Source organism: Cebus imitator, unplaced genomic scaffold, assembly GCF_001604975.1.
Source record: "Cebus imitator isolate Cc_AM_T3 unplaced genomic scaffold, Cebus_imitator-1.0 Scaffold216, whole genome shotgun sequence".
Classification (NCBI taxonomy): Eukaryota; Metazoa; Chordata; class Mammalia; order Primates; family Cebidae; genus Cebus; species Cebus imitator.
In genome coordinates, this window is record NW_016107531.1 from 3,297,558 (window position 1) to 3,317,378 (window position 19,821).

General features: G+C 49.8%; 1 protein-coding gene across 8 annotated transcripts in view; it reads left to right on the forward strand.

Annotated features, from left to right (window-relative positions):
* MAPKAP1 (MAPK associated protein 1) overlaps positions 1-19,197 on the forward strand; it is a 267,937-nt gene extending 248,740 nt beyond the window's left edge. For 3 of the 8 annotated variants that reach the window (XM_037745940.1, XM_037745935.1, XM_037745936.1), the window contains 2 exons: positions 8,813-8,910; positions 18,944-19,188. In XM_037745940.1, coding sequence (XP_037601868.1) covers positions 8,813-8,910; positions 18,944-19,087 — 242 coding nt within the window. In that variant the 3' untranslated portion in view covers positions 19,088-19,188. Of the gene's footprint in view, positions 1-8,812; positions 8,911-14,175; positions 15,800-18,943 lie in introns of those variants that run through there. The other 5 variants (XM_037745939.1, XM_017549141.2, XM_017549144.2 and 2 more) reach the window with 5 other exon arrangements.
* Positions 19,198-19,821: the final 624 nt, after the last annotated feature.

A 19,821-nucleotide genomic window follows, 5' to 3' on the forward strand; every position in this document is an offset into this window, starting at 1 on the left:
TCTGATATGATTAGTGGTGATATTAATGTGGGATTTTTTTTGATATTATATAATGAAATATGTCAACATTTGGAAAATCTGCATAACCCGGTGAACGAATATTTTCCAGACAACTGCAAGATGTTACAAAATCAGGCAAGGGGAAAAATTCGCAATGTAAGACAGACCAAAGGATTTTAATGCAACAGTACAAAAAGTTTATTACTGAGGTTTATATTCCACATTGCAACTAATCTTTAAGAAACTACCATTTATCAAGTTCGGTGTAGTATCACCGAGGAACATTTACAAAGAAGAACATTAAAATATGCCTCACTTTTTCAAAAACTTATCTGTGTGAGGTTGGCTTTTCTTCATTTACTTTAATCAAAACAGTGTATCACAGCAGATCAAATGCAGAAGCAGATAGGCTAATTCAGCTGTTTTCTGTTAAACCAAACGTTACAGATTTCAAAAACATAAAATAGGCCAGGTGCAGTGGCTCACGCCTCTAACCCCAACACTTTTAGAGGCTGAGGCAGGTGAATTGTCTGAGGTCAGGAGTACGAGACCAACCTGGCCAACATGACAAAACTCCCTCTCTATTAAAAATACAAAAATTAGCCAGGCCTGGTGGCATACCCCTGTAGCCCAGCTACTCGGAAGGCTGAGGCAGGAGAATCACTTGAACCCAGGAGGTGGAGGTTGCAGGGAGCCAAGATGGTGCCATGCACTCTAGCCTGGACAACAGAGCGAGACTGTCTCAGAAGAGAGAAAAAAAAAAAAAAATGAAATAATGCCACTCTTATTTAACGCTGGTGAAATATAAGGGTTTTTCCACTTCAAAATATGTTAACTCGTAATGGGTTTATTATTTTAATGAATTAATCGATATTTTTTAATTTCTCAGTTTTAATTTCTCCTTTTTTTTCTTTTTTTGAGAGAGAGGCTTGTTCTTTCACCCAGGCTGGAGTACAGTGGTCAGTACTCCAGGCGTGATTTCAGCTCACTGCAACCTCCACTTCCCAGGTTCAAGCAATTCTCATGCCTCAGCCTCCCAGCCCAGCTTCAGCCACACGCCACCACACCCAGCTAGTTTTTGTGTTTTTAGTAGAGACAGGGTTTCTCCATGTTGGCCAGGCTGGTCTCAAACTCCTGACTTCCCAAAGTGCTGGGATTACAGGTGTGAGCCACTGCACCTGGCCGAATTTCTAACACAATAAATATGGATAGGTATAATCCACATACGTTTTCTGGACTCCTCAATAGTGTTTAAGAGCATAAAGGGCTTTTGAGACCAAAAAGTGTGATAACTGCTGATGTAAGGTCTTGAAAGTCATCTTATGGAGCTTGGGACTTTATTCTGAGGATGACAGGAAAAGAAGCATAGCAGAGTTTTAAGTAGGGCAAGCGACATGTCCAGATGGTGTGTTTTAAAGGAATGACTCCTGGCCTGCTGCCGTAGCTCACACCTATAATCCCAGCACTTTGGGAGGCCAAGGCGGGCAGATCACTTGAGGCCAAGAGTTCGAGACTAGCCTGGCCAACATGGCAAAACCCCATCTCTACTAAAATTACAAAAACTAGCTGGGCGTGGTGGCACATGCCTGTAATCCCAGCTATTTGGAGGCTGAGGTGGGAGGATCACTTGAACTCAGGAGGCAGAGATTGCAGTGAGCCCAGATGGTACCACTGTACTCCAGCTTGGGCAACAGAGCAAGACTCTGTCTCAGAAAACAAAAAATGACTCCTGTGGGTAGATGTTTGACTCTGCAGAAGACATGATCAAAAGAAGGAAAACCAGAGAAAAGGCAATAGATGGTCAGCACCTGGGCAAGGGCTGTGGTCACAGGATAGACAGGGACGGAAGATGAACATGTGAAAACGAGGGGACCAAAGGCCCAGTACTTGGTGCATGGTGAAGCCTCCAGTTGTGCTACCGCAGCTGCCAGTTTAAGGGGAGATGCTGATGCCAGTTCTGGACATGCTGCATGGGGGGCCATTTGTAGCTGGCAGCTGTACCCTCCGGTTGGCTCTGAAACTGGAGAAAGGTATAGGCTGCATAGCTGCTTCAGGTTCATCAACATGTGAGTAGTAACTAAAACCCCAGGGCGAACAAAACACAGGAAAACCAACACTTAAAGGACAGGTGGAGGTCGAGAAGATCACAAAGGAAATGTGAGAGACAGATGGACTGGAGATGTGGACCAGAGAATCAGGTGAGTGTGCCTCCAGGGAAGCCAGGACTTTAAGAAGTGTCGAAAACAGCTGAGAAATCTCTACTGGATCTCTCAACATTGAGGGCATAGTGACCTTAGCAAGAATGTTTTTGAGACGTTAGAGGAAGGAGGGAAATCACATTGCCATGGGAGTTTTTATAATTAGAGATTTAATTATGTTTATAAGAAGGAGCCAAAGAGAGAGTGAGTTTGAGAATACAGGCAGAAATGTAAGTAGGTCAGGCACAGCCCCTGCTCTAGAGGTCAAAGAGGTCATTATTACAGTTGCCCATGCCGCTGCCTCTGCAGGGGTGCTTGGGAAGGAGTACCACCTTTTGCCAGTTGAATTACTTTGAGCTGAAGCTCCCTGCAGGCAGCTCAGAACTGTTGCTTACAGTGGAGGCTCAACCAGGAGGGAGTTTTCAGCCCAGAGACCAGAGAACCCCAGTCCAGCATTTTCTACTGGGACCTACAGAAAGATATAGCTTTGCCTAAAACAATGTATGCATTCCCCCATCAGTTTCCCCCAAGAAATCCAATGAGAATGTTCCCCTCCCAGGCCAGAGGGCCCAGAAGACATCAGACCTTGGAAACTCAGTTTTCAAAAAGTGTCCATGCCTGATGTAAAGGAACTGAAAAAGAATCCAAAGCCTCAGAGCTGTTCTTCATAGGCTTATTTATAATAATGGCAATTTTATAAGTAACTGGAAAGCCAACAGAGATAGCAGCTTGACCTGTATGTGACATGCATCTACTGGCTGTAATAAAATGCAGCCATTGAAAACAGTGGCTATAGAAATTGTTGCAACAGGGAAAGGGGTATGGTAAAATGTTAAGAAAACTCAGCTCAACTTTTAGTATACAGTCTGATTGCAACTGTGCAAACAGGCGAGAATGTTAGGACAGAGGCCGTGGATGCCACTGTGCTAGTGTTGGGATTACGGGGTGGGGTGTGGAGGTTTTCCTCTCTCTTCTCAATTTCTGATATTTTTAATAAGCTCTAATTGTTTAATTGAAAAGGAAAAGAAACAGCTTTATTTTTATTTTTTTGGCAAGTGGTGACACCTGGGGGTTTAGACAGAGGTGGGTTGCAGGCTCATTTTGGCAGCTTCAGGTGTGACCAGTCATGGCCAGCCACAGTCAGTGCTGGCAGGTTGTATTAGAAGAGACCCTCCCTTGAGACGTTTCCTAAGGCAGATGGAAAGTAAAAAATTGATAACCGGGTGTGGTGGCGGGCGCTGTAATCCCAGCTCCTCAGGAGGCTGAGGCAGGAGAATCTCTTGAACCCGGGAGGCGGAATTGCAGTGAGCCGAGATCACACCACCGTACTCCAGCCTCAGCAACAAGAATGAGACTCCATCTTTAAAAAAAAAAAAAAGTAAAAAAAGACCCTCCTTTCAGTTGATTTGCGGTGGAAATCCGGGAGCACCTCTTTTAGCAGGTTGTGAGTGCTGTTCCTGTGTGTTTAAGCCATCCCGTCTCATGACCACAGCAGCTTTTCCAACATGGCCACACCCCTGAATTGGCCAGAAGAACCTGTTTTTTCAGTACAGCCTCCTGTTTTAGTTAGAATCCATAATACAGAAGATAAATTACAACACAAAAGCTCAATGTCTCCGCTTCTGACATTCGTGCCACTAATTAGTTTCTGCTTGGTATCATATTCCATCTTCTCTATCTTACTTTGAAAAACTTACATAAATGTAAATACATTTTTACATATCCAGATTTTCACTTCATTACTCAGGAGCCGAGGTACAGTTTCAGTATCTGCCCTGAGCATGTGACCAGTGCTTAGATGCCACATTTATACCCTCTTGTATGGCATTTTATTTCTACAGCACTGTAAAAGCAAATGTGCTCAAAAGAGGCCCAATTAAAAATGAAATCTTGAAAGTAATGAGCATTTTATCATCAAATATCAGTTCCATCATAGTTATATGAATTACCACTCTACCCATTGAGACCCTGCTATATGCAGGGATATATGTGACATATAAGAGGCGACTGACAGATGCTGTTTCTTCCTTTAAGGCCAGGCAAACCTGGGAAGGGACAGTGCCTTGCCAAGTTCCCACCACTGAAACATGGCAGAGCTAGGGTTTCATCCTAAGTCTAACTTCAGGGCTTGTCCTTTTTTTCCTTTGTGTCTCAGGCTTTTGTTAAACCTTAATTTAAATAGAATTCAACAATTAATGCAAAATAATTAGAGCTAATTGGAATATTAAACTTTGCATTTTTTTAAATCATACTAATATATAACTTGTTCTCGGCTGATTTTTTTTTTTTTTTCTTGAGACAGAGTCTCACTCTGTCACCCAGGCTGGAGTGCAGTGGTGCAATCTCAGCTCACTGCAACCTCCCATCTCCTGGGTTCAAGCGATTTTCCTGTCTCAGCCTCCTGAGTAGCTGGGATTGCAGGCATGTACCACCATGCCCAGCTAATTTTTGTATTTATAGTAGAGACAGAGTTTCACAATGTTGACCAGGCTGGTCTCGAACTCCTGACTTCAGGTGATCCACTCATCTTGGCCTCCCATAGTGCTGGGATTACAGGCTTGAGCCACTCCGCCCAAGCCTCTCAGCTATGTTTTTACAAAGACACCTTGCTCCTATGACTTAACCCTGTTCCTGTGAAAACTGCTGGTGGTCTTGGAATTTACAAGAGTAACTTGCCCACTTCTGATTCCCTCTAATGCCCCAGGACAGATGCCTGGTGGGCTGCAGCTAAGGAGGTCGTTGGCCCCCTCTTCTACCTTTGGTGAGCTATGAGATGTCTGAGGCCGATCGTATCTGGTAACAGGCATTCTTCTGTTCACTCAGTGTTTAGGTGTGGGCAATTCCTTCTACCCAGTTACCCATGGTGGAAATTTATCATGTAGCATAAATCACTCATGTTTATTGACAGATTCATTTCCAGCAAGATGTCAGTGAACTTTTTATACTTTAATATGCAGGTCTTGGTCTAGGTGAAATTATGAAAGCGTGGCTTCTGATTATTAACTATTCTGTTGTGAAAGAGTCTCCCCATCCTGCCAACATTGTCTTCTCTGTGGTTCTCATCTCCATTCCTTTTCAGCATCCTTTCTGCACCTTTCTAGCTCAAAACTGCACTCAGTCCTTTCTGGCTGACTATGGCAATTGGTTACCTCACCTCCAGGCTCCAGGGAACCAGGGGGAACACCCTAAAACACAGTTTGCTCATTTCTTTCACTTGCCCTGCTTAAAGCCCACTAGTGGCCCCCATCAGCTGGTGACTCCAGGCACTCTCACCCCTTTGTGCCTGCCCCTCTCTCTCCCCCTGCCTGCCACTTGACCCTGATCTGCCCAGAGCTCCCATGGAGACACTGTATCCTTGCCCTTTGGCATCTTCCTCTTTTCCACCCTTCTCCACCCTCACCTTTACCCAGCTGACTCCTGCCCTTCTCTAAAACTGCCCAGATGCCAGCTCCTCCCAAGAAACTGTCCCTGGTGACTCTTCTCCACCCCGGCCAGGTGCCTCTGCCTTGGCATCTCCATGGCAGCTCCCTGTGCTTACCTTCTTCACGCTCACCATACTTGACTCAGTGTTGATTTCTGTGTCCTTTGCCCTAGGCAGAGCCCAGACTGGGGAAAACTGCCCAGCAAAACAGGGCTGCTAGTGAGGGGAACTCAGGGCAGAAACGCCTGCGGAGTGAGTCCGCCCCATGTCCTATGGCCCAGCATGGCTGCTGACCTTAACCTGCACTTGCCCCCCAGGGTTCTGCTCATCACCCCTTGCCGAGAGCAAGAGGGGGCTGTCAGCTGTGGCTGTCCACCGTGCCTCGGCCCACTGATTAAATTCCACAACTCTGTAATTGTTCAAGTCCAAGCACAAGTGCACCACAGAACGTTTTCTGCCCTCTGTTCCCCTCTCCCCATGATGTGAGTGCTTTCACTGGAAAGGACAAATAGACCGGAGGCTTGAAGGAGAGTGGAGGAATGGTGGGACGCTTCCTCCTCCTCCCCTGCTCACTCTTCCTCAGATGGGTGCTGGGTGAACCCTGGGGACAGGCAGGGGACACACAGCCTCCATGTGCAACAAATTAAAGTCAAAATTCTGAGGACAGGGGATTTGGGGTTACTTGGCTCAAATATACAGCCTTTCAGGAGACTTGGCTTGGGATGATATTTTTGTTTGTTTTCATGTGACTGTGCAGATGAACCACAGGCCTCCCCTCTGTCAGCCCACAATTGACAAGCTTCATAGATGTCATAGTCCCAAGGGGACAGTATCAAAGCTTCCTTTCTGAGGCTCCTAGGCTATGCCAACTGCATATTGCATATGCTGTGTACAGGTTGGGCTCTGCGTAAATCACAGGAAATCTATTTAACAGTGTCTCAGTTGTTCAGGCAAAACATGCTGTAGCGCTTTGAGGTTTGGTTCAGTTTTGTCAGTGACAAGCAGGAGCAGGTGCTGTGGACAATCCATGAGCTGTCTTATCAAAGCGGTCAGTGAACCCCGAAGCTTTGGGTCTGCAGGTCTCCCTAAGACCTTCTGGTTCTTTCTAGCCCCAGGCCTTGGTATCTGTGTCTGTCGTGGCCAGGTGTCAGCAGGAAGGCCTCCTGGAGGGGGTGTCTCTTTGTCCTTCACAGCCCTGTGTCCTTTGTAGATGGCTCTGCTTGGCCACAGCATGGCCAGGCAAGGTGTCGGCATTGTTCTTCCACGCAGGGATGTCACCGACAAGACTCTGATGTCCTGGGTAGATCCTGTGAATGTGAATATACACAGACGCATACACAGACGCACCCGTGTAAGGTCCACTTCCTTATTAGAAACACATAATTTATATGTTAACAGAGTGATTAGCTTCCAGTCAGGAATTCTAACATTTTAATACCATGATTTAGAATCAGGCTAAATTTGTCAAGTGTCTGAAAGTGAGGTTTTTCAGAAATTATTAGGTAATTTTTTCTATTTAGGATTTATAGTCACAATTAGTACATCATAACGAGGTTTCCAGGATAAAATACCAGTGGCTCAACTTTTCTGGCCACAAATGTACAACATATATCAGTTTATTTTTGGAGATCTGAAAAATTAGCTACTGTAAATAAAGTCCCCAAGAAGATTTCTCCGGGAAAGAGGTGAACTTACAGTAATATGGGTGATATATTATTAATTAATAACTGTGACCAGCCGCTGCTTCAATTAAAAGGACAACGGATGAGAGGGCTAATAGAAAGGATATGCTGAATTTTAATCTCACAGGCACGAAGGTCTGTCAAAAGACTAAGGAAGGTCGTTTCTGGGCATCTTGCAGGAGGCCTCTGTATTAGAGATGTCACCCGCCGCTCTGTGGTCTAGGAAGGTTTGCTGAGTACTGGCTACCCGTCTCTCTTGAGCGCTGTTCCTTTGCTTGCCAGTAATGGAATCAACTTCAGTAGCTTAAAGAGAAAGAAGACTTTCTTGGAAGGCGACAGGAGTCTCCTAGAACCCAAGGATAACATGTGCCGATAGGCGGGGGCAGTCCCATGGGCCTGAGACTGGGCGTCCCAAAGCCCCTCATCTTATTCTCAGCTCTTGTGCCAGTTTAGACAACCTGGCACCTGTGTCTCCATTTAGAAGAGGGAATCTGATTTACCATCTGGACACAAAAGGACAGGCCCAGATAATGTAGCCATGGCTGCAGGCATGATAAGTCAAGCAGGTTTCTTTGGAGGGCCACGGTACCATGTGGTAGGCCCACACAAGTGCACGTAGGAGTGTAGCTATGAAGACTCACCCAAGAAGGCGCCAGCTGAGCTGAGCCATCAAGGATCAGCAGGTCTTTTCCATCCAGGTTAGTAAGAGAGACATCCCAGGCTTGGGGAAGAACCTGGGCAGAGGCTGGTGTGGGCAGGTGGGAGTGTGCAGTGCTGTGGCAGCCTGTGACCTGTCGGGACGGCAGTGAGATGAGGCTAGACCAGGAAGCAGTCCCAGAAATGACAGTGTCACCCTGAAGGTGGTAGGAAGGGGCATGGAGAATGGGGACCAAGGTCAGATTTGTATTCAGAAGTTCTGGTCGCTTTGTGAAGTGCCAGCTTTCCATGGTCCCCCACCCTGCCCCCATCTCCTTCCAGGGTGGAGATGACCTGAGGCCTTTGGGAGAAGCTTCCAAGCAAGGTCAAAGACCAGGATTCCCCCTCTCCAGGCAGGAGTCCTCTCCCAGCAGGAGCCCGGGGGCAGGGGTGCAGCCTCATAATAACGTGGCCATTGACCCTTCTCCTTCCTGTTGCTCGTTTATCTGACTTTAAGCACAGTTAGTTTTAGAGTAATAATGTGGAGTTAATTAGCCTTCTCCCTTAAAAATGCCACCTTTTCCATGTAATTATCATATAGCAGTAGTTCTGTAGAGCCTTCCTAACGTGGCATTCCCTTGAATGCATTCCAGAGCGGAATGGGACCTAACTGGCTATTGGGTCTTTTTACAGTTTTTTTCACTGTCCATTTTATGCCCACCTGTAATGAGAAAATGAACTACTCCTGGGAAGACGAGGTGCTGCTCAGCCTCCACTTGCTCTAGCTTGAATTGGGATGATGGAGAGAACATATGGAGGCCCCCACCACAAGTAACTCACCAGAACCCCTCAGCCCAGCTTTTCTCTCTCTGCAGGTCACGCAATATTTAAACTCACGTATCTAAGCAATCACGACTATAAACACCTCTACTTTGAATCGGATGCTGCTACCATCAATGAAATTGTGCTCAAGGTGAGTGTTCCTTCTCAACCCACAGACAGGGTAGGTGGGTCCGGCTTCTGTTTGGACTGGACCGGCCTGGCTGCAGCCCCTCCTACTCCACAGCTCTGTACAAGGCTCCCAGGCCCAGTTTTGCAGAGGAGGAGCTGCATGGCCTGCCAGCCACCAGGGGTGAGTAGCCATGCCAGGGGCCACACCAGCCCCAGGTCAGCTGCTCTGCATCTGCTTCAGCCAAAGCAGGACCACCTTCGGCTTCCTCCCGGCCCTGGTAACCCTGGCTCTTCCTGTATCTGTTTATTCCTTTTATGTACTGTCTATTTTCCTGCAACTGTTGTCAAGAGCTCCTTGCAGCTCCTGGAGCAGACTCTGAGGAAATTATTACTGTTTTGAAGACACCTTAATTATGCTCAAGGTGATTTTCGCAACCTGTTCTAAACACACCTAACTTTCTGCTAGATGTGTTGCCATACCTAAACAGTACTACCGAGCACCTTCCGTGTGCCGGGCCAGGGCCTGGGATGCCACAGTGATAGACTCTGTGCCTGTCCTGGAGAGCTCTTCCTCTATCGGAGGAGATAGGCATAAAACGAAAAATGACAAAGCGATTGTTAGTCTCAAAGGTGTGGGTGTATCACAGTAGACTGACTTGGGGTGAAGGTGTGGAGGTGTGGAGAGCTGAGCCCTGAAGGGTGAATGAAGAGGTACAAATGTTGACCAGGTAAGGAGAGAGGAAGCACCGCAGACAGGCCGCCTTGGAGGCACTGAGGCAAGGCAGACACAAGGCCTGGGGGGCTGGTGGAGCTAGGCCATGCAGGGCCTTCCAGAGTGGAGTATGGCTGAGAGAAGCTCTGCTTGGCGTAGGAGCCTCCGGGGCTCTTTCAGATTTGGGAGGTCTCGGATAGGACCTGAGATCATACGTTTCCGAGAAGTGCCAGGTGCTGCCTTGGCTGCTGGTCTGGGCTCCACACTCTGAGTAGCCCTGGACTAAGTGTCTCAGCCTCTCGCAAGCTGAGAATCCTTTCTTCAAGCCAGATCGTGTGTAGATTGATCAGATAGGAAAAGCAACTGCTGTGGCAGAGCAAGGGTGAGGATCAGAGAGGGCTCCCCCACCCCTAATTGTGTGACCCTGGCTAGTCACATCACCTTTCTGGGCCTCAGTGTCCCCACCTGTGAAGTGGGGATCATGGCACCCATGCCACCCCACCCCAGCAGGGCTGCTAGAGTACAAGTCAGAGGAGGCATGGGACACCTAGGTAAGTTATTCATTCTCTTAAGAGTCGAAGTCTTCAAGTAATAGCAAAAGTAGCAAAGATAGGCTGAGGGATTGCACAGCGCAGGACCTGGGCCAGAGGCTCCGCGTGTCCTGTCACAGTGCATCTTCACAACTCTGTGAGGTCACGAGCTAAAGGAGTTCCCATTTCCCAGAGGAAGAAAGTAGCAGAGGCAGGATCATGACTCTGATAAGTTGTCAGAACCAGAACTTGACCCCAGATTTTATAGATTTCAGACTTGCGTTTTAATTCCCCAGTTGTGTATAACCTAAAAGTTGAGTGAGAGATTTCAGCGAAATAGAATTGTAGTACATGAATATATTGAGACACGTTCCCCATGGCTGCAAAAGATATTCAAAAGCAGTAGATGGTGATTTAAAAGAGCAGCTGGAAGGACAGTTTGGAGCAGAGACAGAATGGCATGATTAGCTGGCTAAGAGGTAGAGGGTTCATAGACCACCCTGAGCAGAGCCATCCTTGGGCCAAGGAGTAGGGACATGGGGCCTGCCTGGGAGTGCTTGCAGCCAGCGAGCTTCGAGTTACCCACTGGAGCATCACAGACAGCACAGGCAGCTTGTGCAGTGTTCAGGGACCTGGCAGAGAAATATTCCATTACTCCGTCAGGGGCTGGACTATTTTTTTATAGCCAGCATTAAAATATTCAACACTTGAGAAGGATTCTAGTAAAATTATAATCCTGTGTTTGACATCAAAATAATTTTCACAACAGCAGATTGATGACAGAAACACAGGTTTATGACTTCAGTATGAGACTGTGGAAGATCAAATGCAGAGAAATCATTTTACAGGTCCAAATGCTCCCTCAAAGCAGATGCTTCTCTGCAAAATCCCTGAGGTCTGTCACTTTCCCTAAAGTGTCTGTTTCCGTATCAAAGTATTTGTAGAAATACTGCATCATGCACAAGACCCCGGAAGAGTTGTAGCATACCCAGGCCCAATTTACTTAGAGAGCTAATGATCATGGTCCTGATGGAAGATTAGATAGTACCTCTCCCACTTCTGATTTTTTTTTTTTTTTTAAAGACGGAGTCTCACTCTGTTGCCTAGGCTGGAGTGCAGTCACGTAATCTCTGTACACTGCAACCTCCACTTCCCAGGTTCAAGTGATTCTCCTGCCTCAGCCTCCCAAGTAGCTGGAATTACAGGTGCTCACCACCACACCTGGGTAATTTTTTTCTATTTTTAGTAAGACAAGTTTTCACTGTGTTGGCCATGCTGGTCTCGAAATCCTGGCCAGAAGTGATCTGCCCACCTCGGAACTCCCAAAGTGCTGGGATTACAGATGTGAGCCACTACGCCCAGCCCCATCTCTGATTTTTATAGCAATTGGAATACTTTGTTTTATCCACCATTCCTGCAGTGTCATGAATGTGTCTTTGTGAGCTTTGCACCAGTACCAAACAACGGAGGCCCAGCCCTGTGTCCGGGAACTTGGCAGAAATGTTGCCATCAGAGCTCTTCAGGGGTCAGACTCCAGTAATGCATGCTGTTCTAGAATTCAGGCACTTTACATAAAATGAGAGCTCAGATGGAAATTGAAGGGAGGAAATAAGAGCCACAAGCCAATGTCAAAGAAAAATCATGAGCAAGCAAACCTGCATCGAGCTCTTTGCACTTGTAGAAATATTAACATCTCCCATTTACTGGGAGTACATCTTCTGTCCATTGTCTCATTTAATCCTCCCAACCGCCCTCCGGAATATAGACACTGTCCCCATTTCATAGACAAGGAGATGGAGGCCCAAGGTCCCAGAGCATACAAGAGTGGAGCGTCTGCTTGAACCTGGCCCCGAGAAGCTCCAGAGCTGCCCTCTTCCCACCAAGATGTTACTGAGCTGAACATGGGTGGTCCCTAATTCCACAGGCTTTGAGATGAATCTCAGAGGAATTGTCGGGCTCTTCAAATCAGGTTCTTCTTGTGATCAAGTGATGGAGGCTGTGGCTTTATTGACCATGAAAACTCCCTATACTTTTATGCCTTAAGCTGTAAAATGCACTGAAAGTGAAACACTCTATAGTGCATAAAATTGTGCACGTTTTAAGCCACAGCATATTAACCAGCTAATGGCAGACCAAAGGGCATTTTTATCTTTTGATTATTACATTAATCTTCCATTAAAATTATCTATGTGATTATCACAAAGCACTGAAGATAATAAATTTGGGAAATAGTTGGCTTGTTAAGGATCATTTTAAAATGCTTTTGTCAAGTTATATGTGCCAAAAATACACTGAAAACATGAGGTTGGCTGAGTGTGCAAACAATATAATCCAAAGATTGCTTTTATTAAGAATGATAAAACCCCTTATTTCCATACATTGTATTGTCCCAAATCGTCAACCTGGCCCTGTGGTCCTCATGATTTATTGCTCTCAGCTGGTAACTTGGCGAGGCAGCGGGCAGAGCGTGTCAGGCCTTCTGTACTCACACACCAGCCTTTAACGCCTGCTGCTCCGACCAGCAGAGCAGAAAGTTGGGAGGGACAGTGTCTTAGCCTCGGCCATCTGAGGCGGTATCGTCTCGCACTGCCTCCCCCGGGAGTGCTCCTTCTCGGAGTCAGCAGAAGCTCCTCTCCCTCTGGCACAGGACACATGGCCCTCAGTAGAATCAGCAGAGGCAGTGGCTGGCCTCTCTCGTCAGAAATATTCAGCCTTCTAGTCATAACTTTTAGATACTTGCAGGTGAAGAGAAATAGCGTCTGTTCACCAAAGCCCCAGCCAGAGGGTGGCGGGGACAGCCAGAGGAAGCGAGGGGCTGCGGAGCGGGAGGGGGCGCTTGTCAAGTGCCTGACACCTTCTAGCTTTGTGACCTTGACTAAATGACATCATTGTCATTGGCCTTGACTTCCTCACCTGTGCATGGAATGACAGTGGCATCTGTCTCAAGGTTATTGTGAGGATTCCACGAGTACTGAAAGACACTCCAAGCAGTGCCAGTTGCCACCACTGATTTACACTGCTGCCACCGCCCCTGTCCCCGCCCAGGCACAGACCCTCCTTGCGGTGTGCTCCTGCTGTGCCTTGATGCACGCTGCTTCTCTCCTCCCTGTTGTGCACTCAGAAACTCCTTACCCCTCAAAACCCAGTTTACTTATTCCCTCCGGAAGCCTTCCCTGCTCCACACCTCCCTGATAGCCCCATTCCTTGGTGCTCGTCATGCTGCTGCACGCTCACTCACCAGGCAGCGAGCTGGACCACTCAGGGCCTGGACCAAGGCTCAGGGCTGCAGTGCTAGTGAAGTGCCGAGCTGTGCAGCTGCCTTAAGAGTGGGAGATGTGCTTGTGACTCTGGGCAGACCCTGGGGCTTCGTGGAAGCAGCAACATGCAAAAGGCCTGAGAGGAGCCCAGGAGGCAGCCCCGCTCTTCACATACGGCTCTCAGCCCCTCCTGCAGCTCTGACCCGACTTCTGGGTCACAGCCACTTCAGCCTCCCTCTCTGAGCCTCTTACCTTTTTGTCAAGTGAGCCCTGCCTGGCGGGGTGCTCATGAGGCCGAGAGGAAGCAGTGGAGTGAGGGTGGAAGCTCCAAGCCTGGCTGGTGGAGGCTGGATGGAGAGCCTGTCCGGGTTTGCTTTTTATCCCTGTGCTGTTCCGGGCCTTCACACAGCGAACTGCAGGCTAGGAGAGGTTATGCACATGTCCAGGTCACACAGCAGGTGAGAGGCAGAGCCAGGCACAGCCCTCTGGGAGCGGCTCACGCCAGGAGGGAGCAGGAGCTTCGGAACCGGAGGAGCTTGCTGCTCACCCGCTGGGAAGCCTGGACGGGCCACTTGGCTTCTCTAAACCTCTGCTTTCCCAATGTAGAGCGGCGGTTCTGGGCCCAGCCGCCTGCCAGGTTGCTGTGATGAGTGGACTCCTTCCCCATGACAGCACCTGGCCCTGAGATACCCAGCCCAGGTCAGGGTGTTCCCAGCCATGCCCTCCTATGCCCTGGGTGAGTAGGGAGCAGCTGGCAAGGTGACCGGGCTGTGTGCTCTTGCTTCTAGGTTAACTACATCCTGGAATCGCGAGCAAGCACTGCCCGGGCTGACTACTTTGCTCAAAAACAAAGAAAACTGAACAGACGTACGAGCTTCAGCTTCCAGAAGGAGAAGAAATCCGGGCAGCAGTGACACTGGCCTCCAGCCTCAATCTGTTCCGTAGCTCAGAGCCTGCCTGCCAGGGCCAAGTGCCCTAGAGCCCACCCGGTGTCCTGAAGCCCTCGGGGGGAGGCCAGCCCCTGGCCTACTGGCACCGGGCAGGTGGGCCCTTGGGGAAGGTGTTGGGGCCCCCTAGGAGGAAGCACTGGGGACATTGCCATGGACCGAAGCCTGCTTGGCAGTGGCTTTGATTAGTGATGCCTGGGGGCCAGACCACCCCCTGGAGGAGCCACGTGCCGCGCAGCCATCTTCACTGCCTGCCACCCTGCCCGAGGTTGTACAGAGCCGTGCCCAGGCATTTCCTTGCAACTTGATCAAATTTCTTAAAGCAAACAAAGAACAAAAATGTACATTTCTGTTTTTCATTTTAATAAACAGGTGTACTCTTTATCACCGTTGATATGATGGACCATTCTTTGGGGCGGAGGATTGATTATGTTATTCTCTTTAAGATCTGTTCCCATATTGAACAGGCAGATTGGAAAAGCTATGTTTCGATTTCTCAGAAGAAATGTTTAGGTCTTAGTCAATAGTTTTAACTATGCCATTTGTTTAAATGAGTGGATCTGCTTTGAGGGTAGCATCTTACTAAAAGTTAGGAGCAGAGACCTAGTGGTGTGTCCAAGGCTGTGTCACTTTCCCCTTCAGCACGCCCCAGCTTCTGACCTGAGCCAAGGAGCTGCGTGGACAGCGTGAGGTGCCGGGAGGAGGAGATGACGGCTCGTCCTCAGGCATGCTGCACTCCCGGCCAGAGGTGGTCTTTTTGTTTCTTAAGTAGCAAGTGTAGGTTTCAACCTGCAGTTCCAGCTGCATGTGGACTTTCCCAGAATTGGAATCGTCTCTGCTTCGCTGCCTTGGAAGGGGCCGCATTCCCCTTTCCTCTTCTCCTTCCAGTGCCTGCCTCCTTGTTTGAGCAGGCGGAAAGCTGCTGTTTCTCAGTTTCAGGGAGAGGGGTGAGCGGAGGGAGACCTGTGTCCGTGCCGTCCAGCTCCCTGGGCGGGAACAGGCAAGGGATCAGATGCCCCTGACACCGCCTCTGGCCACACAGATGCCTCTGCAGTCCTCCACAGCCTCTTCCGTGTCCCTCCCGCGGTGACGTCCTTTCTTACTGTCCCCGGCCAGGGCTGAGGACCTGCATTAGAAACATTTTTTAAATTGTCGTACAGGAAGAGATGTGTCTAACACAGCATCTCAAAGCTGAGTGTATTTCTTTGCACAGGGCTCATTTTAGTGAATTCCTCTTTCATTCTGATCTTTGTTCAGCCAACAGGACCATCCTTTTCTAATGTCTTCCATTCTCACCACGCCCCCCAGAAACAAAAGAAATATTTGTAGCTTGCTATCTGTATTTGAATTTTTAGCAATTTTATATTTAGATATCTTGGAAAAAATGTACATGACTAATTTGGTCATTAAATCTTGTGACATATTCAATATTAAAATGATATTCAAATAAAAGTCATATAAATACCCAGTTTTGGTATTGATATGTTATTCTCTTTAAAATCTGTTCTCATATTGAACAGGCAGATTGGAAAAGCTATGGTTTGATTTCTCAGAAGAAGTGTTGACGTCTTAGTCAATAGCTTTAACTATGCCATTTGTTTAAATGAGTGCATTTGCTGCGAGAGTAGTGTCTTACTAAAAGTTAGGAGCAGACACCTAGTGGTGTGTGCGTATTGCGTTGAGTTTCTGAAGCCTGGAGTATGTCATGCTGAAAAACAGGACTCTGCCATCAGCCTCCTGGCTGGTGGCATTTGCTGGCAGTTGACGAGGAAGCAACATCTCCGAAATGCACCAGGGCCTCTTTGGTGCTAAGCACAACAGACTGGCCCTCCTCCCTCAGGGTGACACCAAAACCATCACCTCTTTCAGCTGCAAATTCAACTCCCTTCTCTGACTGTGAAATGCAACACTTTCAGTTTACATAAAACATGTAGGTCCAGGTTAAGGAACAATGGAATGGGAACACTGTGGCCACCGCTCAGGGCCAGCTCAGATTAAAACTCAGCATTCAACTTTTCCTCAGCCCCTCTCCCTAACCCCATCCCTAGGTCTCTAAAGACAGGACCGTGAGCTCTGGGACACGTGCATCTCACACCCTCCCCGGGATGGGCTGGGCAAGGCAGGAGAAGCTCGGCACGCCCGAGGTAATGAGGTGACAGACGGGCCCCACTTCTGCTTTCCTCCGGGTCTCCTGGCCTGGCCCTGATGCAGCCCCTGCCGAAGGCGATGTGAAAAGTCACAGCGTTGATGATCATTCTCGACTGGGCCTCTGAACTCAGTGAAGGACTTGCAAGGTATGGACTGCCTGGCAGGCCTGGGCAGTGGGTCCCAGGAGCCCTGGCCTCTGCTGGCCCCTGGGAGCCACCGTCCTCTTGCAAGGGCCCACTGTGTACCGCCCTCTATAAACATGTGGTAACGAAACCCGCACAGCAGCCTCCGGCAGGCCCGTCAGCACGCCCATTTCAGGGTCGGGACACGGGAACTGGGAGGGCCACCGCACCGGCCCTGGACTCTCCATGAATGGCTGGCAGACACGGTAGCCCTGCCTTAACCAGTGGGCTCTTCCCTCCACAGGTGGCAGCCGTGTGGCTCAAGCTGCCTCCTGGGCCCTCAGTTTCCTAACCTGAAAATGAAGGTGCTGGATTAGAGGACCCCGCAGTCCCTTCTAAGCATGTCCTAGGTGTCTCAGAATCGTGGGAGCCCAACCTTATCCCAGTGGTTTCTGTTTGCCGAACTTTGCCAGAGCTTCTCTGCTTCTGAGGGAGGGTCCTAAGAGCCGAGAATGCTGTGAGCTCGTGCAACCCAGCCTCCTCCCCTGGAGCTGGAGGGACACTTCCAGCCCAGAGCCTTCAGCCTCTGCCTGCGCTATACCTCTGACAGTGGAGCGCTCACTACTTGCTCGGCTCAGCGCTGTCCTTTGTTGGCCAGTGTGATCATCCTTAGTAGGCCCTGCCTGCTTTGGGCCATACTCGCCCCCACCTCTGAGGCCCAGGCCCAACCGATAGCACTGCCTTGCCGGCCTCTGCATCGCCTGTCCCTGACTCTGAGCCGGCTGCTGCCTCCAGACGCTTCCTATCCGGGACCCCAGGACCAGAGTGCTCCACGCCCCAGATGCCCCTCAGCTGTGTCAGGACCACAGGGACGTCTCTCTGCCTCCTCTGCATGGATTAAAAGACTGAGAGGTGGTCCCCACCCCCTGCATGTCCCTTAACACCTGCCAGCAGCTTCTTAGGGCTCCCACTTCCCCACATCAGGGACTGCAGAACGTTGGGGTGGAGGTGAGCGAAGACCAAACCCGCTCATCAAGACAGGCCAAGAGGTAGGAGCGAGGGGCCCTCCGGCCACACCACTGTGAACTGCAGGCAAGTAGCCTGGGAGGTGCCAGGGAGGCGGGAGAGGGCAGTGGGCAAAGGCCTGAGGTGCGAGGCACAGCAGCTGGTGGGGGCTGGGGACTCTCACGTAGGACCCTTACCCACCTGCTGGAGAGGGCCCCTCCTAGCTTCTGCATGGACACTCTGCACACCCTCTGACTTGAACAAACCCCTTCCCCTCCTGAAGCTCCAAGACTCCAGTGACAAGATGGGTCATTATGTCAAACACGGTGGCTCAAGCCTGTAGGCACTGTGGGAGGCCGAGGCGGGCAGATTGCCTGAGCTCAGGAGTTTGCGACCAGCCTGGGCAACGCAGGAAATTCTCGTCTCTACTAAAATACAAAATACAAAAATCAGCCAGGAGTAGTGGTGTGCACCTGTAGTCCCAGCTACTCAGGAGTTTGAGGCAGGAGAATCGCTTGAACCCAGGAAGTGGAGGTTGCAGTGAGCCAAGATCGCACCACTGCACTCCAGCCTGGGCAACAGAGTGAGACTCTGTCTATGTCTCCCAGTAGATAAGCTACTCTATTTCCCTCAGCCTCAGTTTCCTCTTCTGTTAAAGGAAGACAGTACCTGCTCCTTCGGAGGGGCATGGTGAGAGCAGGGTGAAGTTCCTGGCCAGGCCTGGCCACACCTGGGGCGTCACAGAACGGAAGCTCACTCCCGCCACACGAAGCCCGCTGTGGGTCCCCACCACCTCCGGGGGCTTCCACAAAGGCTGGGACCAGGGCAGGAGGGCCAGAGGACGGGGCAGCAGTAGCAAAATGCTAAGGCTGGAAAGAGACAGGCACCTTTTGCTCCCATACAGGCTCCATCAACCAGAACCCACCACACGGTGCCACCTACTCCAAAGGACAGGGCAGCAGCACCACCTGGGCGTTGAAGGGCAAAGATATTTTGGAAACAGTTGTAATGTCTGCCACCAAGAGGTGACTCTGTGCTCCACAATGTCACTGTTCACAGGCCCCCCCTCAGAGGTGGCGCCTCATCTATGATTCAGGCTAATGTGATTCTCTGCCTTAACCATCCTAAGCAAGAACAGCCATGAAGCCATCGGGCTGGTGTGCTGCATACGTGTTCTGGTGCACAGTGACACCCCCCCCATGACAAACTGGAGCACGTTAGGACTATTCTTTCATCAGTGCCCGCCTCCCACCTGCTATTAAGCACAGGCGTGTTAGTTATGAATTAACTGTTTTCTCCATCATTCTCATGCCCACCTAATTCCCATTTTACAGATGAGGCCACTGAGGCCCTGCTGTTGGAAGGAGGTGGAGCTGGCCCAGGGTCCCCCTCTCTGGCCTTCCACCCCCACCCAGCCATCCCCCAGCCTCTCTGGGCCTCTGTCTTGGCCTACGGGGCCCAAACACCCTGGATTCTGAAGGCCCCTAGGAAGCCACTTTCAGAGGACCCTGCTATTCAGAACGCATCGGGGAGAAGGAAAGGGTTAAACCTGTCGCGTTGTGTTCCCACCAAACACCTCTGCCTAAATGTAAAATCCCAACAGGGCGGTGTTCGGTGCTCTCGATAAAAGCCCTAAGAGTGATTTGTGAAGTCTCGAAGCCCAGTAATCTCGTCAGCATAATGGGATTATATTTCAAATCACCTCGGCCTGTTCATTACCCATTTAAACTCCTCTGACAGAGGAAAACTTGCGTAAACATGCGCAGCAGCCCTGGCGGACTTCCCCACTCTCCTTCCTGATTAGACAAACAGATGCTGAGGTCTGGAATGAAAAAATAATGTGCCCATTTATTCATTTTTCTGACAAGTCACAGTAGATTTTTAACTGCCAATAAGTGACCTCCCGGAGGTGTGGCAGCCAGGGGGTGTCCGTCAGGGAGTGAGTGGTCATTTCCGTCCCCGCCGGCCCCCCTGCCCTGGCTGGATCTCTCCTGGGGCTGGAGCCGGCTGCCTGAGCCCCTCTCCTACACTGGCATAGGTGCCTGCAGCTGGGCTGGGAAGGGCTGCCCACTAGGCCTCTTGGCGGCCACTACCCAGGAGGTCCGGGGGCTCCAGAGGCCACGAGGACACAGCGATGGCCTGAAATCACATAGCCTGGGGTAGGAATCCTGGTCCTGTCACTGGCTAGCCTGCCTGGTGTTGGGGATACTGC